This window comes from Mangifera indica, chromosome 8, assembly GCF_011075055.1.
Source record: "Mangifera indica cultivar Alphonso chromosome 8, CATAS_Mindica_2.1, whole genome shotgun sequence".
In the NCBI taxonomy this organism is placed as follows: domain Eukaryota; kingdom Viridiplantae; phylum Streptophyta; class Magnoliopsida; order Sapindales; family Anacardiaceae; genus Mangifera; species Mangifera indica.
Window position 1 is genome coordinate 7548452 of NC_058144.1, and position 15950 is coordinate 7564401.

General features: G+C 34.4%; 4 protein-coding genes across 5 annotated transcripts; 2 read left to right on the forward strand and 2 right to left on the reverse strand.

Annotated features, from left to right (window-relative positions):
• Window positions 1–1203: 1203 nt before the first annotated feature.
• On the reverse strand, window positions 1204–3558 carry LOC123222822 (thioredoxin 1-like). Its single transcript, XM_044645795.1, has 2 exons — window positions 3146–3558; window positions 1204–1716 (listed from the first exon to the last, which is right to left on the reverse strand). Exons 1-2 carry the CDS (start codon window positions 3399–3401, stop codon window positions 1403–1405), a joined length of 570 nt encoding a protein of 189 aa, XP_044501730.1. The 5' UTR covers window positions 3402–3558; the 3' UTR covers window positions 1204–1402.
• A 1350-nt stretch (window positions 3559–4908) lies between these two features.
• Window positions 4909–8599, forward strand: LOC123224403. Of its 2 annotated transcripts, XM_044648057.1 has the most exons (8): window positions 4909–5257; window positions 5984–6124; window positions 6294–6386; window positions 6463–6589; window positions 7025–7128; window positions 7577–7657; window positions 7949–8031; window positions 8132–8599. In XM_044648057.1, exons 1-8 carry the CDS (start codon window positions 4928–4930, stop codon window positions 8349–8351), a joined length of 1179 nt encoding a protein of 392 aa, XP_044503992.1. In that variant the 5' UTR covers window positions 4909–4927; the 3' UTR covers window positions 8352–8599. The 2 variants fall into 2 exon arrangements, with proteins under 2 accessions (XP_044503992.1, XP_044503993.1); XM_044648058.1 differs by lacking the exon at window positions 8132–8599 and having other exon boundaries at window positions 7949–8035.
• A 124-nt stretch (window positions 8600–8723) lies between these two features.
• Window positions 8724–10036, forward strand: LOC123224404 (GPI-anchored protein LLG1-like). The gene is made up of 3 exons (XM_044648059.1): window positions 8724–9218; window positions 9296–9352; window positions 9448–10036. Exons 1-3 carry the CDS (start codon window positions 9137–9139, stop codon window positions 9801–9803), a joined length of 495 nt encoding a protein of 164 aa, XP_044503994.1. The 5' UTR covers window positions 8724–9136; the 3' UTR covers window positions 9804–10036.
• Window positions 10037–14386: 4350 nt separating this feature from the next.
• Window positions 14387–14966, reverse strand: LOC123223480 (riboflavin synthase-like). Its single transcript, XM_044646642.1, has 2 exons — window positions 14692–14966; window positions 14387–14441 (listed from the first exon to the last, which is right to left on the reverse strand). Exons 1-2 carry the CDS (start codon window positions 14964–14966, stop codon window positions 14387–14389), a joined length of 330 nt encoding a protein of 109 aa, XP_044502577.1.
• Between the last annotated feature and the right edge of the window lie 984 nt (window positions 14967–15950).

A 15950-nucleotide genomic window follows, 5' to 3' on the forward strand; every position in this document is an offset into this window, starting at 1 on the left:
GGCTGACAATTTACTATTTCATAAAGTCAATGCCCATTGCTCAACCACTAGTCTTCATCTTCAAACCGAAGAAGAAAGTCAAACTAAAGAGCTCCGTAGACAGAATCTCTTGCTTGAAGGTTCAATTGATAGAACAGTAAATAAAATCAACTACCAGTCTTAATCTATACAGTGGATTTCAGCTTATGATTCTTGGTTTTTAATTATTACTTAAGAAGAGGGTTTGAACACTCAACCTTTGAAGATAATTAAGAGAGGAAAAACGTGGAGTCCAAATGCCATTTTGTCTATTTTTCTGTATAATCTATCATAAATAGCTTTTCTTCAAGATTGATCTTGTTATTCTATATTTCATTAATGCGGCAAATGTAGAATGGATAAGCAATTGGGTTAATGTTATTTGTGTCAATCATTTCTTTAAAAAAAACCTTTTAAATGTTTTTGTATCACCAAAATATGCGGCATTCTCGTTCCTTATCCAGACACCTAACCAACTTCTAGTTGTAATTCCTATTCGCTAATCTTCAAGAATTTTTGAGACAAAAAGATTGCTGCCCACTGATGTAGGCTTATCATTTATTAATTAGAAAGTTGGAGTTGGATTTAAGGATCTTGTTTCAGTACTGTGGCTCGCAAGTCTTTCAAAAACACCCGTCTCAATTACCCTGATTTTCTTGATCACTGGTGTTTTGGGAACTATAATGAATAAGCAGATGAGATTAAAATAACTGGAGGAGTTTCTGTTTCCACTGATTAATTGTAGTGGTATTCAAGAATGCTCATGCATTCCAGAGATATAATCAGTAGTTCCAGGTTGAATCCAATCTAAATCCTGACCGAAAGTAAGCTCGGAAACAACGTAGATCAATATCTTGACAGATAAGATTAACTTCAAAAAAATGTTGTACATGCCCCATATTTCATCACAGGGGCCCTCAATTAATAAGATATTAACAAATCTTTCTACTCAAACCAGAAGGTTGATTAGGCAAATTCTGGGAAATGTTTAGCAAGAAAATTTCCCAATATTCAAATGAGAACAAGTTAATTGAGGAATTCTATATTACAGGAAATTAGATTTAAATTTTTTCAGAGTAAAAAAGGCAGCACACAACATGAAATCTCATGTTTAACTCCAATTTTCAATCTACACTTGGAAAAAATTGCGGCTTAGGTCTGGGCTAATAACCAGAGGGCAGCAAATTTCAGACAATGAATTGCTTGTTATTGATGGTGTTGAAGTTTGTGATATATAAAATAATAAAAGAGCATCATTAAAAAAAAAAAACATTGGTAGAATGAAGCTTCTGAAATTATTCAGAAAGGATAAATTTTCATCCTCATAACACTGAAGAGGATCCAAAACAGCAAAACTATAGCAAGAAGATTCCATTTTTCTTCCCTACACGAACTTCTCAATGCTAGCAATTAGGGTGGACTTGGGCACAGCACCAAGAATAGCGTCTTTCTTCTCACCACTGATGAAAATTATGATGGTTGGGATGCTTCGGACTCCATATTGAGTAGCAATGTAAGGACTTTCGTCAGTGTTCAACTTAAAGCACTTGAGCTTGCCAGCATACTGCTCTGCTAGTTCACCTATAACTGGATGGATTATGCGGCAAGGCCCACACCACGGGGCCCAAAATTCAACTAGCACAGGTCCATCAGCCTTCAAAACCAATGACTGCCAAGTTGTATCATTCACAGTTGGAACTGCAATTTTGCAAGCCAAGGAAAGAGGTCAATTAAACTGTGATATAAAGAAATGACAGGGGTTGTGTGTGCCTCACAGAAGCATAACTGCCTGTGCAAGCAGGAACTCTTATTAATGACACAACTTCTCAACCATAAGTCCTCAGCTTTCAGTACATGGAGAACATTGCAGTTCACTAATAACATTAAACAAATTTCCAATTTATTGGCATGCTACAGGACCTAAATGTATGTTTCAGAGAAAAAAAAAAGACAAACAAGCACAGGCTATGAAAAGAGATATCATAAATTTGTGACAAACAATGATGTCCAGCTGATTATTGCTCCACTCATTGTGATGAGAGGAAATAGGCAAGATCTTGAAATTATCAATGCCCTTAAGCTCTTACACAGAATACAACCAACTCAGTAAGTACTGAACCCACTTAATGGCTGGGAAGTAATTCAGAAACAAATGTAACTCATATTGAAAGTTTGCACAAGGCAGCCACAACTAGGCTTTTAGAACTGATCGTTAAGCTGCTACATAGTGGCCCAAGCTCTCTAAAAAGCATTTTCATGCTTGTTCAAAAAGGTAAGCCAAACTTAAATCTAAAGCTTTAGATTCAATAGCCAGTAAGAACAAGTAAGGCAAATACAACCAATTTGATTACTCTTGAGCCTGAGTTCTCTAAAATCATGAGGAAAAAGAAAAAAACAACATTGCTTAACAAAGAAAACACTACATACACACATAATGCTAATGAGAATGAATAAAAACTAGAGTAAATTACTCGCATAAGTAGTTTAACACTTAATATAGATTGTTATTATATTCACATATTTGGTCAATGATATGCGTATTTTGGGTCACAGGTTAGAAATTATCAACAAGACAGATTTTACTTGTTGCAGGCAAACAAACTTGGTGACAAGTTGATTTTTGCAAACCCAAGTCCAGCTTGAGCACAAAAACTTGCTGGCTAAGGTGTAGCTAGGCTTGACTACTCTTATATCAAAACTAGACTTAGTTACAACCTACCTATTATCCAAGTACATAAGGAGACTTATAAAGTAACATGCTCAAAAAGTGATTCAGCTTGCTAATTAATGCATATATATATATATTGACTGCATTTTCAACAACACATGAAATTTCAGTTAACAAAATTCCGCAGTTAAATTTTATAATCTCTATATACTCCGCCAACTTGAAATTCAAGTTGATTGGAATTAGAGATTATGTCATCGAAACAGAGCTAATAGGCCCCAAAGGAAAATGACCGACTTAGTTAAGGCAAATGTAATTGACCATACGTATCAACTTTTTATCAATCTTTTCTAAGTTTCTAGTAAATAACCACAGTAGTGAACTATACAGCCCACGCATGAAATGAATAGTAAAATCTAAAAGAGGTTAAAAAAAAATTAGGAGGGACAAATAACTAACTATCAAGGGCAGTGTCTTGAGCTTCACAAACAATGCCGGTCTTATAGGGAGAAACCGTAGGAACCTTCGAACACGACGAAGCTGATGACGATTTCAAAGGCGCTTGGATCTTCAACCCCGTGAAACCCGGCAAATATTTCGTGATCCGACCACTGGAAAACCAAATTCTGGATGAAGGAGAAGACATAGAAGGCGCGAGCGAACTGGGTGGGCGAGAAGAAGCAGAGAGAGCCATGGATTCAAGACCAGCAGCCATTATTGAAGTGAATTTGAGAAGTGGAGTTGTAATGTGAGATTTGAAGTATATATATAGAGATGGTTATGTTGTTAAAATGAAAGTTAGATGAAGTCTGGTGGGAGCGAAGAAATACAAATGGAGGCTAAAGAAATGACGATAGATATTCATGACTTTGAAGAGTCGCTGCCTGCCTCCGTAACTTGTTGATTAACCCCATTAATACTACAATTAAGGCCAAATCACAAGTTCCCACCCAAAATTTGATGAAATGACAGTTTCTCGCCGTTTAAGAATGAAAAGCCGATTTATATCAATGAAAATTGTTCCATGGAGAGACACAGTAAAAAAGTCATATTATATGGATTAAAAAAAAACTATTCAAAAATATATATTTTTATCCTAACCCACAATATTACAAATTTGTCCTCCTCATTTTCCTTATTTGAACCTCAATTTCCAGGGTCCATCACCATATAAATGGCGCCATCAATGACTTATTCGATTTCCACCATTGCATCCCCAATGCAACACCATCTGAACCATTTTTACAACATCATAAATGGTTTCTCTCATTTCTTTTTGATAAGAAGCATCTAGGAAGAAAAAAAAAAAAAACCACAAAAGCAGTTGTTTAATTCCTCTCTTTTATAAACAAAAGATTTTATAATTTTATATTATAATTCACCACTATCGTAAACGACGTCATAAATTATTTCGACTAATTTCTAACATCACATGAATATAGGTGACATTTTTGACAGTGGTAATGGTGCTATAATGTGGATATGAATTTACACTTTGGTTAAAATTATCATCCCTAAAAGATATGAATATATTTTGTTATTGTATAATAATGAGAGAGGTAATAGGAAATATGATAAGATAAAAGTTTGAGCGTGGAAACAAGTGAGTTCGATATTGGGAAAAACGTAAAGGTGATATTTGTGGAAAAGAGGTTGCTAATGTTTGGTGGTATGAAGAATAGATAAGAAAAGAAAAATACATAAAAAGGAAATTAATATAATTATAATTATAATTATTAAAATATAAATTGGTAAATTAAATATTCTTGAAAGACAAACTAAACTAGTCAATTAAATGGTGAAGACATTTTGTTCATTACACTAACAAAGGATAAAATTGTAATTTAAACTGAAAAATAAAACAAAATTTATTAACACAAGTGGATAATAAGTGGGAAAATGATTGACATATTACTGCATCAAAGTTGGGCTAGGTAATGTTGGGCCCTAAATGTTGTTGCATAAGAATAAAGTCCAGTATTTTTTTTTTTTTAAGTAAATGTCAAATTAATATATCATTATTAATTTTCCAATTATATTTCCTTTCTATAAATATCACTGTGTTTGTAAATGGGTTTATGAGCCCAGTCACAGGACACAGAAGTTGCCTAGACCCAACTAGTTTCAGTTGGACCTCAAGAACCAGTCAATGTCCAGTCCAATCTACAGTACAATTTCACAGTCACAGGTTCTCAGACTAAAAACAAATCACAAGCGGCAAACAAAAACCCGTCAAAATCCATGCTCACATCTTCACCTGTTACAATTAGGAGGGCTTTCACTTTGACCTTTAAATTCTCCCTTTCAATCCCATCTCTGTTATACTCAACCAACACACACATGGACTCTCCACCCGGAAGCCCTCTGGTGATCTCTGCTTCTCCTTCTCCGCCCCAAGAAGTATTTGTCCAAGACGCTGGTGATGGGTTCATAACATTGCAAGAATGGCGGGGATGGGGCTCTGTGTCTCCGTTTCCAGCTATGGTTGGCAAAATTGTTCACGATTTGAAGTCTTTGGAGAAAAATGTCGATGCCCAGATGAGTTTTGGTGGAAATGGTGGCAAGCTTCAGGTATTTTATCCCATTAAAACATCTAATTCTTCTTTGTTCATCAATTTTGTTGCCGGAATGGATAAAATGTATAAAGCAACTTACATCTGTTTCTTTGCATCAAAAGTTTATTTCTTTCACAATGTAGTGCGTATACTTATTGAAGTATGTGTCGTAAGATATATAGCTGGTATTACTTTTCCACTATTTTGGAGTGAAAACGATATAAATCATCGAGTAGCGTTCTTTTCTTGTCGCCACTTTTCTTCTCAAGCCAATTTGTGCATCAAGGGAATGGCGATGATATCATAAAGTGTGTTTTCCTCTGTGCTAATTAGCTGAAGAAAGTTTTCATACTGAAACTTATAAATTGATATAGTTAAAACGTATTTAAAGGCCTTCTTTTTAAGATCATGTTGAGGAATAGCCTCCTAATCACTTCTGAAGGTCTCCAGAAATTGCAGTTAGATTCATTTATGTACCTGCAGTCCTACACACTCAGTAAAAGTTTTTCATTTTCGCACATAATTTAATTTCATGCTTGCTCCTAGGTACCTGTTCTCATACTGGCGTTTTTCTCTCATGTTTTGGTTAAAATTGATGGTCATGCGTGATCAACTAGTTCTACTTTAGCTGCTTGTGATTCGTCTGGCTAGAAATTTCTTGTTACTTCCGTTTTTATTACCCTGAATTTTGTCTCTATTGCTACATATTTATGTATTCATATTTAACTTTTGAAAATTTCAGGGAGATTTTAAGGTTCAAGAGGATAAGAAACATAGGGCAACATATCAGGCCTTAGGTGATTCTGAAAAGAAGCTTCAGTTTTTTGCATCTCGACAAATAGCATGCCGTCTACTTGGAAGTAGGGGTTACCTTTGCCAGAAGGTACATGACTATTTTTAAAAAATTTCACTTATATAGGCTATCATCTGCTGTTTCTGTTGCATTGTAAGGTAGACACTTTTTTCATAGTGATGGTTGTTTATGACGATCATGCCTTTCAATATATTAATCTTTATGGTCTTGCATTGTTTTTCACTTTATCAACTGTCAGTGCTGGCTTGCTATGGAAGATTGTATGTGTTCAAAAGTCAAGCCTTGCAATCTATGGCATGGTGTGCGGTTATGGGTGTATATGCATCCGAAGGTTAGCATATATATATATATTGCTTTGATGTTATCATGAGCCATGAAACAGTCAGTGTATGACATGCTTTTTACAGGACTTTCTGCGGCAGAACAATACTGGAAAGTTGTTATGGCAAGTATTTGGATTTCAAGCAGCAACTTTATGCCTCTTTGGCATTGCTGAAGATGAAGAAATCATGTGGAATGCATTTAAGTGTGCAGGTTTATCTCAATCTCTCCACTAGCGGTTGAGCGTTTCCATAAGACTGGTGGCATGAAAAACATGTAATTAGGAAGCCTTTAAATGTCATTTAAGAGCATGTGAGGTGCTTGCTTATATTCATTTCTCTAAAGGAACCAATAAGGCTATTACATACCCTTTTTTCCTTGGAAATGGATAAAGTGAGATCTGGAGTACTCACTGATCCAAAGAGATCTAGTAGCTTTTCCTTTTTGATACAATCATTTACAGATTGCAATTAACAAGAAATCTTTGCATTTAAACTTAATTACTGATATTCGTTTTTTATTTAAGTTGGTGTACTTTAGTTATTTCTCAAACTTGGCATTCCAAATTGGCATGTTTTTGTAATTCTGAATGCTTAAGTACGTGTACTTGCAAACAGCTACCCTTTGATTCTGTTTTGTCAATTTCAGGAAAAAACAAGGTTTGGTGTCTTTATCCCAACAAGAATGCTGTGACAGAGTCTGTCCGGGAGGCTTTTGGTCATGGATGTCCAGTGGATTTAGATTGCACACCTGTAATGCTATTGTTGTCTTTAACACATTACATTCTAATTTTCTACTTTTGGTTATTCTTAAAATTGTGAAATTACATGCACATATTAGCAGAAAGACCTTTATTTTTTTCCTTTTTTGCACATGATAAATCGGGATCTGTTTCCCGTCAAATAGATGCATAATATGATAGTGATGTTTATTGAACCCTTTTAAATCAATTGTTGTATAATTTTAAACTTAACATAAGACTGGGGTCCCTAAATGCCTGGTTGAACTTTTCCTTTGTTATGATTTACCTTTTTCTTATAAACATGCTTACTGGAACCATGTTCATACTAGCTCCAATTATATATCTTATCTCTTCCAGCTTTGGGTTGAACTCAATTACATTTTGTTTGGTGCTTAATTAATGTCTTTTTCTGATTCCTTGATTAGATTCGTAATTCTTATGGTGGTTTCACTGTACAGACTGATGAAGATAAAACGTTGAATTTTGTTTTGATTGATGGCACATGGAGCAACTCTGCAGCAATGTTCAGCCGTTTAAAGGTCATCTAATTTTTTAGCGGTTATGCACCAAAGTTCATTTGGATACATATTTGGCAATATCTTTTAAAAAAATGTTATCATGTCAAAATGTTGAATTTTGTTTTGATTGATGGCACATGGAGCAACTCTGCAGCAATGTTCAGCCGTTTAAAGGTCATCTAATTTTTTAGCGGTTATGCACCAAAGTTCATTTGGATACATATTTGGCAATATCTTTTAAAAAAATGTTATCATGTCAAAATGTCAGTAATTGTTTCATAAATTGATTGCAATAAGCATTTTTATGGGCAGGAACAAGCCAAGTCAGTTTGGGGGTTGGAAAATTTTCCATGCATATCTCTAACCATGGGTGCATCCTCAATGCATAAACTTCGGTAAGATGTGAAACATGTCAGTCAAATGTCTTCTGCCAGAGGATTACTCCTCAATTTCACATTTGAGTAATAACAATTATCTATGGCATTCTGAGTGCAGGCCTCAACCCTCCTGGGATCGGACCTGTACCGCAGCAGCAGCCATAGGCCTCCTTTCTGAGCTGCACCTCCTTCCTGAGTTCAGTTCACTGGGATTGGATGAACAGGCTGATGCAGTAGAGGATGCATTGGCGGTTTTGTTAGAAGCACTGACAACTAGAAGGCTTCGAATGGGCAGGTCAATCACTCGAAAAGTAAGACATAACAGGGACATCTGTTAGCCAGCAAATACTAATACTACTCCGCAAGGAGTTATACTTCCCAAGCCGGACAAAAATAGAAAGAGTTTTTTGGACCCCACAGTTTTTGGAATTACACTAATCTCTTCTCTAACATATGTTAGACTAATAGTGTTTTGACAGTTTTAACCTCACCAATTGATGACTCAGGACTGGATGTGTCATCGTTTTTGTTGTATCAAAATTTCTATTGATGAAAGGTCAATGGGTGGCTCATTCTTCGGTTTTAAGTTGTGGGCGGGTGATATTGAGAAATCCTTTACTATTCTCTTATCCAAAAGAATAAAACTATGAGTGCAAACAAATTTTGCTTTGATATACCGGAGTTTTAGGTAATGGAGCCCTTCCTATATAATTATAAAGATTGAAATGATGATCATGAAACAGCCGACAAGAAGCCAGTATAACCAAAGTGGAGAGAAAGATTGTATTTTCCACCGTATTAATCTTTGTCCGTTACGTAGTAACTGGTTAATATGAAGTATTTGTACCCATATATGGAAAATTCGTTAAGTAGCCACCACCAATCACATTCAACTATTTGAAGCATGAAATGGAGGGCTGTGCATCGTCAGTTGCCAACATTCCTGCAACATTTTTCTCCCCGCGACAAACTCACTTCTAAAATAGGAAAACAAAAGGCTATGGAAATAGGAGGAAACCCTCCCCAGAAGAGGCTCATAATACTTTGAAATAAGAGAAAGAAAGGGGGGAGTGAAATTGGAGATCATTCTATTGAGTATTGATCTCCAAAAAGGATAAACAAAATGAGGTTTAATCTTTGCGTCCATTTCCTTCTCTTCTTTCTTTTTGCTACATGTTTTGCTTCTTCTTCTTCTTTCATTTCAGGTAACTTCTCTTTTTGCTGTCATTTTGTGCTCTGTTTTTGAGTAATAATGATAGATAATCGCCAATGCTTAATGCAGATAATGCCTTCCTTTCTCAGAGAAATACTGGCCGTGCTCTTCTTCAAGCCCAAACCAGTATGCCCTTTTCTCTGATTTATCATCAATAGTGTCTCCCAAGTCTTGTTATATGATTGATTTTTGTTGTGATAGAATGGTTTGATAATCCGTAGGTTGCCCTATAAATTTTGAGGAAAAGAACTACACCATCCTTACAAGCCAGTGCAAAGGACCAGATTATCCAGCTGAACAATGTTGCACAGCTCTGAAGGAATTTTGCTGCCCTTTCGTGGATAAACTTAATGACATGAAAACTGATTGTGCTGCAACCATGTTCAGCAACATAAACCTCCGGGGAAAATTCCCGCCAGGCCTTTTCTCCAGTAAATGCCGTGAAGGGAAATACGGCCTCACCTGCCAAGCCTCACCACCTCCTGCACCACCACAGAAGAGTCATGCACCAGCTACTCAGTCCACATTGTGGATGCGCACAACTGCCCTTCTAGCTTTGTTTCTCTTCATGCACTGAATCTTGAAAGGTGAAAAAAAAAAAAAAAACCCACTAAACATAAATAAATTCCTTTTCGTTTATCAATTTCTCTCAGCCTCCAGTTTGACTTCCTCAGCAGCAACAAATTGTACCGATGTTAATCCTGCTGAATAATATGATATCATAATGTATTTTTGTTTATTTACTTGTGCACGTTAAATCCATGGTTGTAGCTAAAATAAAATTATAAAACAATTTTTCCCTTCCATAAATTCAGTTAGTGGGCTGTATGAACAAACTCAAGTGTCTTGATTTGACTGAAAAGATAGACCCGAATGAGCAAAAGGGAACTGCCCGACAGAACAATTCGGGGTAATAAAACTACCAATACAGAACCTGTAATGCAACAGTGATTTCTTCTTCTTTGTTCTCATTTTAAAAAACCAGAAGAACAAATAAAAATTTCTTGTTTATCTGTGAGCGGTGACCAGAGTTTCAATGAACCTCAAGCCATCAAACCTTGGAGCAAATTTTTCAGTCGATGATGACCGTTGCATAGATGAATTCTCATGACCTTTCTCCGATGAAACATCCTGAGAATCAAATAAATCGAGTTTAAAACACGTAATACGAAATAAAAAGTTAATGCCAGAAGGACTGCTTTGAAATGTCAAGACCTATCATGCAAGATTTGACACCTCAATAGATTTTCCACGAAACAGACTGGGGAAAATTTTTTGTTGGGCTGCGAAGGAAAAAGAGGAAAAGAACCAAAAGGATGGAATTAATACAACTTTTCCCGGAAAATTCTAAACTTCACTCCTCAATTTTTCAGACTCATATTTGAATATTTCAAGCCAATCAAATAGTATGATTGAAATAGTATAGTTGGCACAAAATTAGAAAATTTTCTAGTTGAATGCGAGAGAATACAGGACAAAAAGAAGCAACAACATCATTCTAAACTATTATAAAACAACAGTTGCAGGAGAATTTCAACAGAATTTAAGAATCGATTCTCAAAAACTCAGTCACTATATTCTAGGCAACCAAAGTTTTTTTTTTTTTTTCAATTAAGGAGAAGACGAAGAAGCAAACTGGAGAAAAATGAAGGAAAGAAAATTCCCACAAGGCAAAAACTCAAAAAACAAAGAAACGAGAGACCCAAGAAAGGATTGAAAACTTACCTCATGAGAAACTTGAAAAATGGAATTGCAAACGAAGTTTGTGGAAGAAGCAGATATAGCTGAAGCAGATGCTGCGGCGACAGAGGCAGCAAAGAGACCAGATTTCTTCATGGTGGAGATGAGAATTTTCTTTCTGGGTAATAGTTTTCTGGAAGAAAAAGATAGAAAGCATGGGAAAACGAGGTGGTTGACGCAATTTAAAAAAGGCTGGCCTGGTTGGTGAGTGGTAACTTTCGAATATTTACGCGGCAACCATAACTTCTAGTAAATTACATTTTTAACATCACAGATTTTTTAATAAAAAATTAATAGATCGAATTTCAAAATCAACACTTTAAATATTATAAAATATTAATTGATTCATTTAATTATGAGGCCGAAGACCTGTTCCCACTAGGGATGACAACGGGGAGGGGCGGGGAGGGGATCTCAATCCCCGTCTTCATAGGGGATATCAATCCCCGTCCCCATTACAGAGATGAAAATGAATCTCTGTCCTCTCCCCGCAAAGAAAAATCTCCTCCTCATCCCCTTTTCGTCCCCACGGGGAAAAATCTCCTCCTTGTACCCGTAAAAAAAATCTTTTTCTTATACATTCTAAATACAATATAAATATATTAAATAACAAAATTAAGCAAAATTAAAATTAACCTACTATTTCAAATATCATAAATATAATATATTAACTACTTTAATATGCACAACAAAAATCTAAATAAATTTGAAAAATATAAATAATTTAAAATTATAAAAATATATTAATATTTTAAATAAATATATTAATATAAAGGGGCAGGGAGGGGACACATGTATCCCCATCCCCTGCCCATCCCCGATTATAGGGATTTTTTTTATCCCCGTCCCCTTTCTCGTTTCTATCGGGGAATCCCCTCCCCGTTAGAGTTGGGGCCCCTAAAGTCTGACCCAAATTGCCATCCCTAGTTCCCACCCAAAGCACACTGATAACTCAAAGTAATCTTATGCCTTTTTTTTTTTTAATTTAAATATTTATTTATGGATAAAATTTTGTTAAAATATTTAGATAAAATTAAAAATAAAACTATTATTTAATAAAAATATTAAAATTATAAAATTATTTTATTTTTTAAAATGTTGACAACTAGTAATTTTATTTTTATTTAAAATTTTTAAATTTTAAAAAATTATATTTTTTTCAAATTTAAGATTTTTTTCCTCTACACTCTAATTATCATCTTTAATGAATGACAATCGATTTTTTTTCTTTCAATGATGTTTCTTGATTCAAAACTCTCTCCTCTCAAACGAAATCCTTCGTTTGGATAAAAAATTCAAACAAAAGAATCCATTATTTGACCGATAAAAGTATTGTCTTAAATGACGACAAGATTTCGGTTATCGATATTAATTTAAAAAAATATTATTTTTTAAAATTTAAAAATTTAAATAGTGATAAAGTTATTAATTTTTAAATTTTTAAAGATAAAATAAAATAAAATTTATATTTTTAAATTTTTTATTAAAAAAATAATTTCATCTTTCATTTTATTTGAATTTTTAATAAAATTTTAAATATAGATAAATTTTAAATTTTTTTTTTTTAAAAAAAAAAAAGTCACATAGGTTTTTACTATCCCTTGGTTGGGAGCGGGTCTTTTGGCCCACATAGCTCCAACTATCAATTACCACCACAAAATCTTTTCTTCTCGTCATCACATAACCAATATTATTACTACACTACAACGAAATATTTTGTGTCTACTCTAGAAAGTATTGAGGGTAGTTATGTAATTTTATCAATTAGAAAGTTTTCGCGGTACATCGAGATGGGTTATGTAGAATTGATTTTTCCTAGTTGTAGTCAATCAATGGTGGACACGTGTATGGTTGAGATAAATCCACGCACTTAAAAGCTTAGATATTCCGAATGAGGTGAATGGAATTGCCGAAGACAACTCGTGGGAGTTAACGTGTATTTTATAAACTATGTTCAGTCCCCTTCACTATGTTATATGTCCATGGCTGATAAATAGTTTTCTTTAAATATTTATTTTTAAATTGATATTAAACCAATTTATCAAGGCCAAAACAGTTGTTCTCACCCAAGATATATTAAAATCCCAAAGTATCATTATCTAATTTTAAAAAACTCAAATATTTACATAAGTAATATTATTATTTTAACAATAATATTAAAAATATATATAATTTATTTTATTTTTCCTTTATATTTTAAAAATTAATAAATTCACCTTTTTCAAAAACCACCCTAAAACCTACAGTTTTTTTAACCTCCCGTCATCATCTTAGTGCTGGCAACATCCCTTTTCCACTCTAAGTTCACATTTCTCTACCCTAAATATTATTATCCAGAGATGACTTTCGTTTGGATTGCCAATGTCAATGATGGTGAAAAAAACCTTTGGTTTTGAGGGAAAAGGGAATATAATTTTTAAAACTGAAAAACATTTTAAAAGAGGTAAATTTATTAGTTTTTTAAATATAAAGAAGAAATATAATAAATTATATATATTTTTAATATTATTATTAAAATAATAATTTTACTCTATCCTAATTAAAATTTTTAACAGAATTTGACTCTTTAGTGGATGTTTAGAGTTTTGAAAATTTCAGAGTATGGGTGGGAACAAGTCTTTTGGCCATTTATCAATCGCCATGATTGATGCAGAGAGTTTCAACTAAAGATTCAAAATAAAAGAAGAGATGTAACTTTACCAATCATAAATTATTGTTTAGTTTTCATAATTCATACTGGTCAAAACATAAACACCTCAGGAAATCGCCAAATAAATTTGCATAGGACTGAACTGAAAAGGCCCAAAGAATGGACTCTGAGGGTACGGAGAATATGCTTGCACCTGCACAGGCAAAGTGCTCAAACAAAGGAAGAATATATATATATATATATATATATATATATATATATATATATATATATATATATATATATATATATAAGTGCACATTGGGATAACAATAATGAAGAAGTGCTGTTTGAGTTGGAACACTGAGGAAACTTATTATACGCCTATGGCCTGGCCAAGCAAAGGTTGGTATAAAATATGTCTTAGGTGTCCAAGTGTTTAATTTCTGATCAAAGGGAGATAGGTAATTAAGTTAATCGTATTTACTTAGAAAGTTTAGTAAAGCTAAGGGTCTTAAAACAAAAGAGGAACTGTACATTTCTAGTTCAAAGAGTGTTTCTTAATCAGTTTCATATAAAAAAGTGTTTATATGTTGAATCTGATGTAAAGAAAAACACTATTCCAAATGGGCACTTGAATATTGTAAGAACTAATAAAAGAGATATTTTATCAATCTCAAAACCAGTTACTATATATACAAAACTCCAAAGTCAGAATCTCCATATGTAACTATTTTATGTAAACAGTTTCCATGAGTAGCCTTCTGTGGAACAAGCAGTAATGACATAAGTCAGGCTGCTTTCAAAGGGAAGTTTACAGTATCTCCAATCATTGAAGAAACATATCTAGTTTTTAAAGAGAAATAAAAAATTAGGCATTCTTCTCTTGGATATGTATAGCAAATCCTAGACCCATTCTACTAATTAAGAGCAAAAGCAGAGAGCCACTGTACTGCCATGCTTGAGATATTTGGAACTAATCTTTGAAAAGCTCAATATATTAGAATTTTATGTATTAAAAGGAAGATTTTCAAACTAAGGAACAGACTGATAGAGTCCACCAACCCACTACTGAGCAGCCTCTCAACAGACTTACCCAATAGAGCACACTTTTTTACAAACTTTCTTCAAAGGAATGCTCACTTCCTGCTGAGTATGCTCTGCAAGTTTAAAATAAGAACAATCTGCATCATCAAACCCGTCCACCATGGTCAAACCAGTAACATCCGCAGCTATAAATCCTTTGGGCACAACATACTTAGCAAAATGTTTGCTGTCATGAGCCTTAATCCACAGAGAGTCTCCCCCTGGCTTCATTTCCACGATCTCCCCTGTATCAACCACCTGTCCCTGCAAGAAATGTCCGCCCATTCTAGTTGTGGGCTGTAAAGATCGCTCCAAATTCACGAAAGATTCGGGCTGTAATTCGATCAAAGAAGTCTTTCTCCGAAGCTTTATTCAACCAAATCAAGGCTATTTCAAAGTGCCAAATTTAATTGAATCCAATTTAGTTTTTCTCTGAAGCCTTATTCAACCAAATCAAGAGTGACTTGTGGAAGACAACCAGTGAAAGCACGCTACTTTCTGTAAGTCTTTATAGCTGCCAAAATTGAAAACTTGTACAGGACGTGAGACGTGACTGGTTGGTGAGAAATTAAACTAACATTGCAAAAATCAGGTACAAATACCAGATACCTTCCTTCATCTCTCTTCCTAACTTTCTAAGCAACACTCGCTGTAACAATCCAATGCTCTCATAACACACAGCTTTAATTCAATTTTTTGCCTCATCAAAACATGGCCAAAACTAAGAGAATATTCATTCTTCTGCTCAGCTTGATAGCCTTTGCAGCAATACTTTCTGCTACAATTGTAATGGCTTCAAGCCATGAGACAGCTAGCTTCTTTGAAGTGAAGTACAGTGACCCACCAGCCTTTAAGTGAGTTTATTAGCTCGTAATTTTCTTATTGTTAATTTTCTGATTACCCTCTAGCTGGCGATCCATTTTTATCGTTAATTGTCTTCTCTATTGGGTTTTCCTAGTTGGGTGATGGTAGTACTTACATTTGCAAGCCTTAGTGTAGGTACTTTGTGATTGCAAATGCAGTTGTCATTTGAACTGAGCCAAAGCATAAACCATTCTTTTGGTTAAACTGTAAAACTTTAATGCTGCTAGCTAATGGTGGCTGACTGTAAAATAGAGCTGGTTCGCCCAACAAAACACTAATTGATACTAAAATTTTGAACAGGGAGGATTCAAAGGATTACATTTTGCATTATTTCCTGCAATCAAAATCAGGCTTTGACCAATCACCAACATTTTAACCGAAAGTTTTAGAATCTCCATGTGAGCC

Bases quoted from the DNA above. Each gene is read 5' to 3' on its own strand.
- LOC123224403 (XM_044648057.1), top strand. From the start codon at position 4,928: ATGCTCACATCTTCACCTGTTACAATTAGGAGGGCTTTCACTTTGACC. The intron at 6,590-7,024 runs GTTTATCTCAAT...TGTCAATTTCAG, and splicing joins GAATGCATTTAAGTGTGCAG to GAAAAAACAAGGTTTGGTGT. The intron at 7,658-7,948 runs GTCATCTAATTT...TTTTATGGGCAG, and splicing joins CAATGTTCAGCCGTTTAAAG to GAACAAGCCAAGTCAGTTTG.
- LOC123223480 (XM_044646642.1), bottom strand. From the start codon at position 14,966: ATGGGCGGACATTTCTTGCAGGGACAGGTGGTTGATACAGGGGAGATC. The intron at 14,442-14,691 runs GTAAGTCTGTTG...TTTAAAAACTAG, and splicing joins AAAAAAGTGTGCTCTATTGG to ATATGTTTCTTCAATGATTG.
- LOC123222822 (XM_044645795.1), bottom strand. From the start codon at position 3,401: ATGGCTGCTGGTCTTGAATCCATGGCTCTCTCTGCTTCTTCTCGCCCA. The intron at 1,717-3,145 runs GTTAGTTATTTG...GCAAAATTGCAG, and splicing joins TCAAGACACTGCCCTTGATA to TTCCAACTGTGAATGATACA.
- LOC123224404 (XM_044648059.1), top strand. From the start codon at position 9,137: ATGAGGTTTAATCTTTGCGTCCATTTCCTTCTCTTCTTTCTTTTTGCT. The intron at 9,219-9,295 runs GTAACTTCTCTT...TGCTTAATGCAG, and splicing joins TTCTTCTTCTTTCATTTCAG to ATAATGCCTTCCTTTCTCAG. The intron at 9,353-9,447 runs GTATGCCCTTTT...GATAATCCGTAG, and splicing joins TCTTCTTCAAGCCCAAACCA to GTTGCCCTATAAATTTTGAG.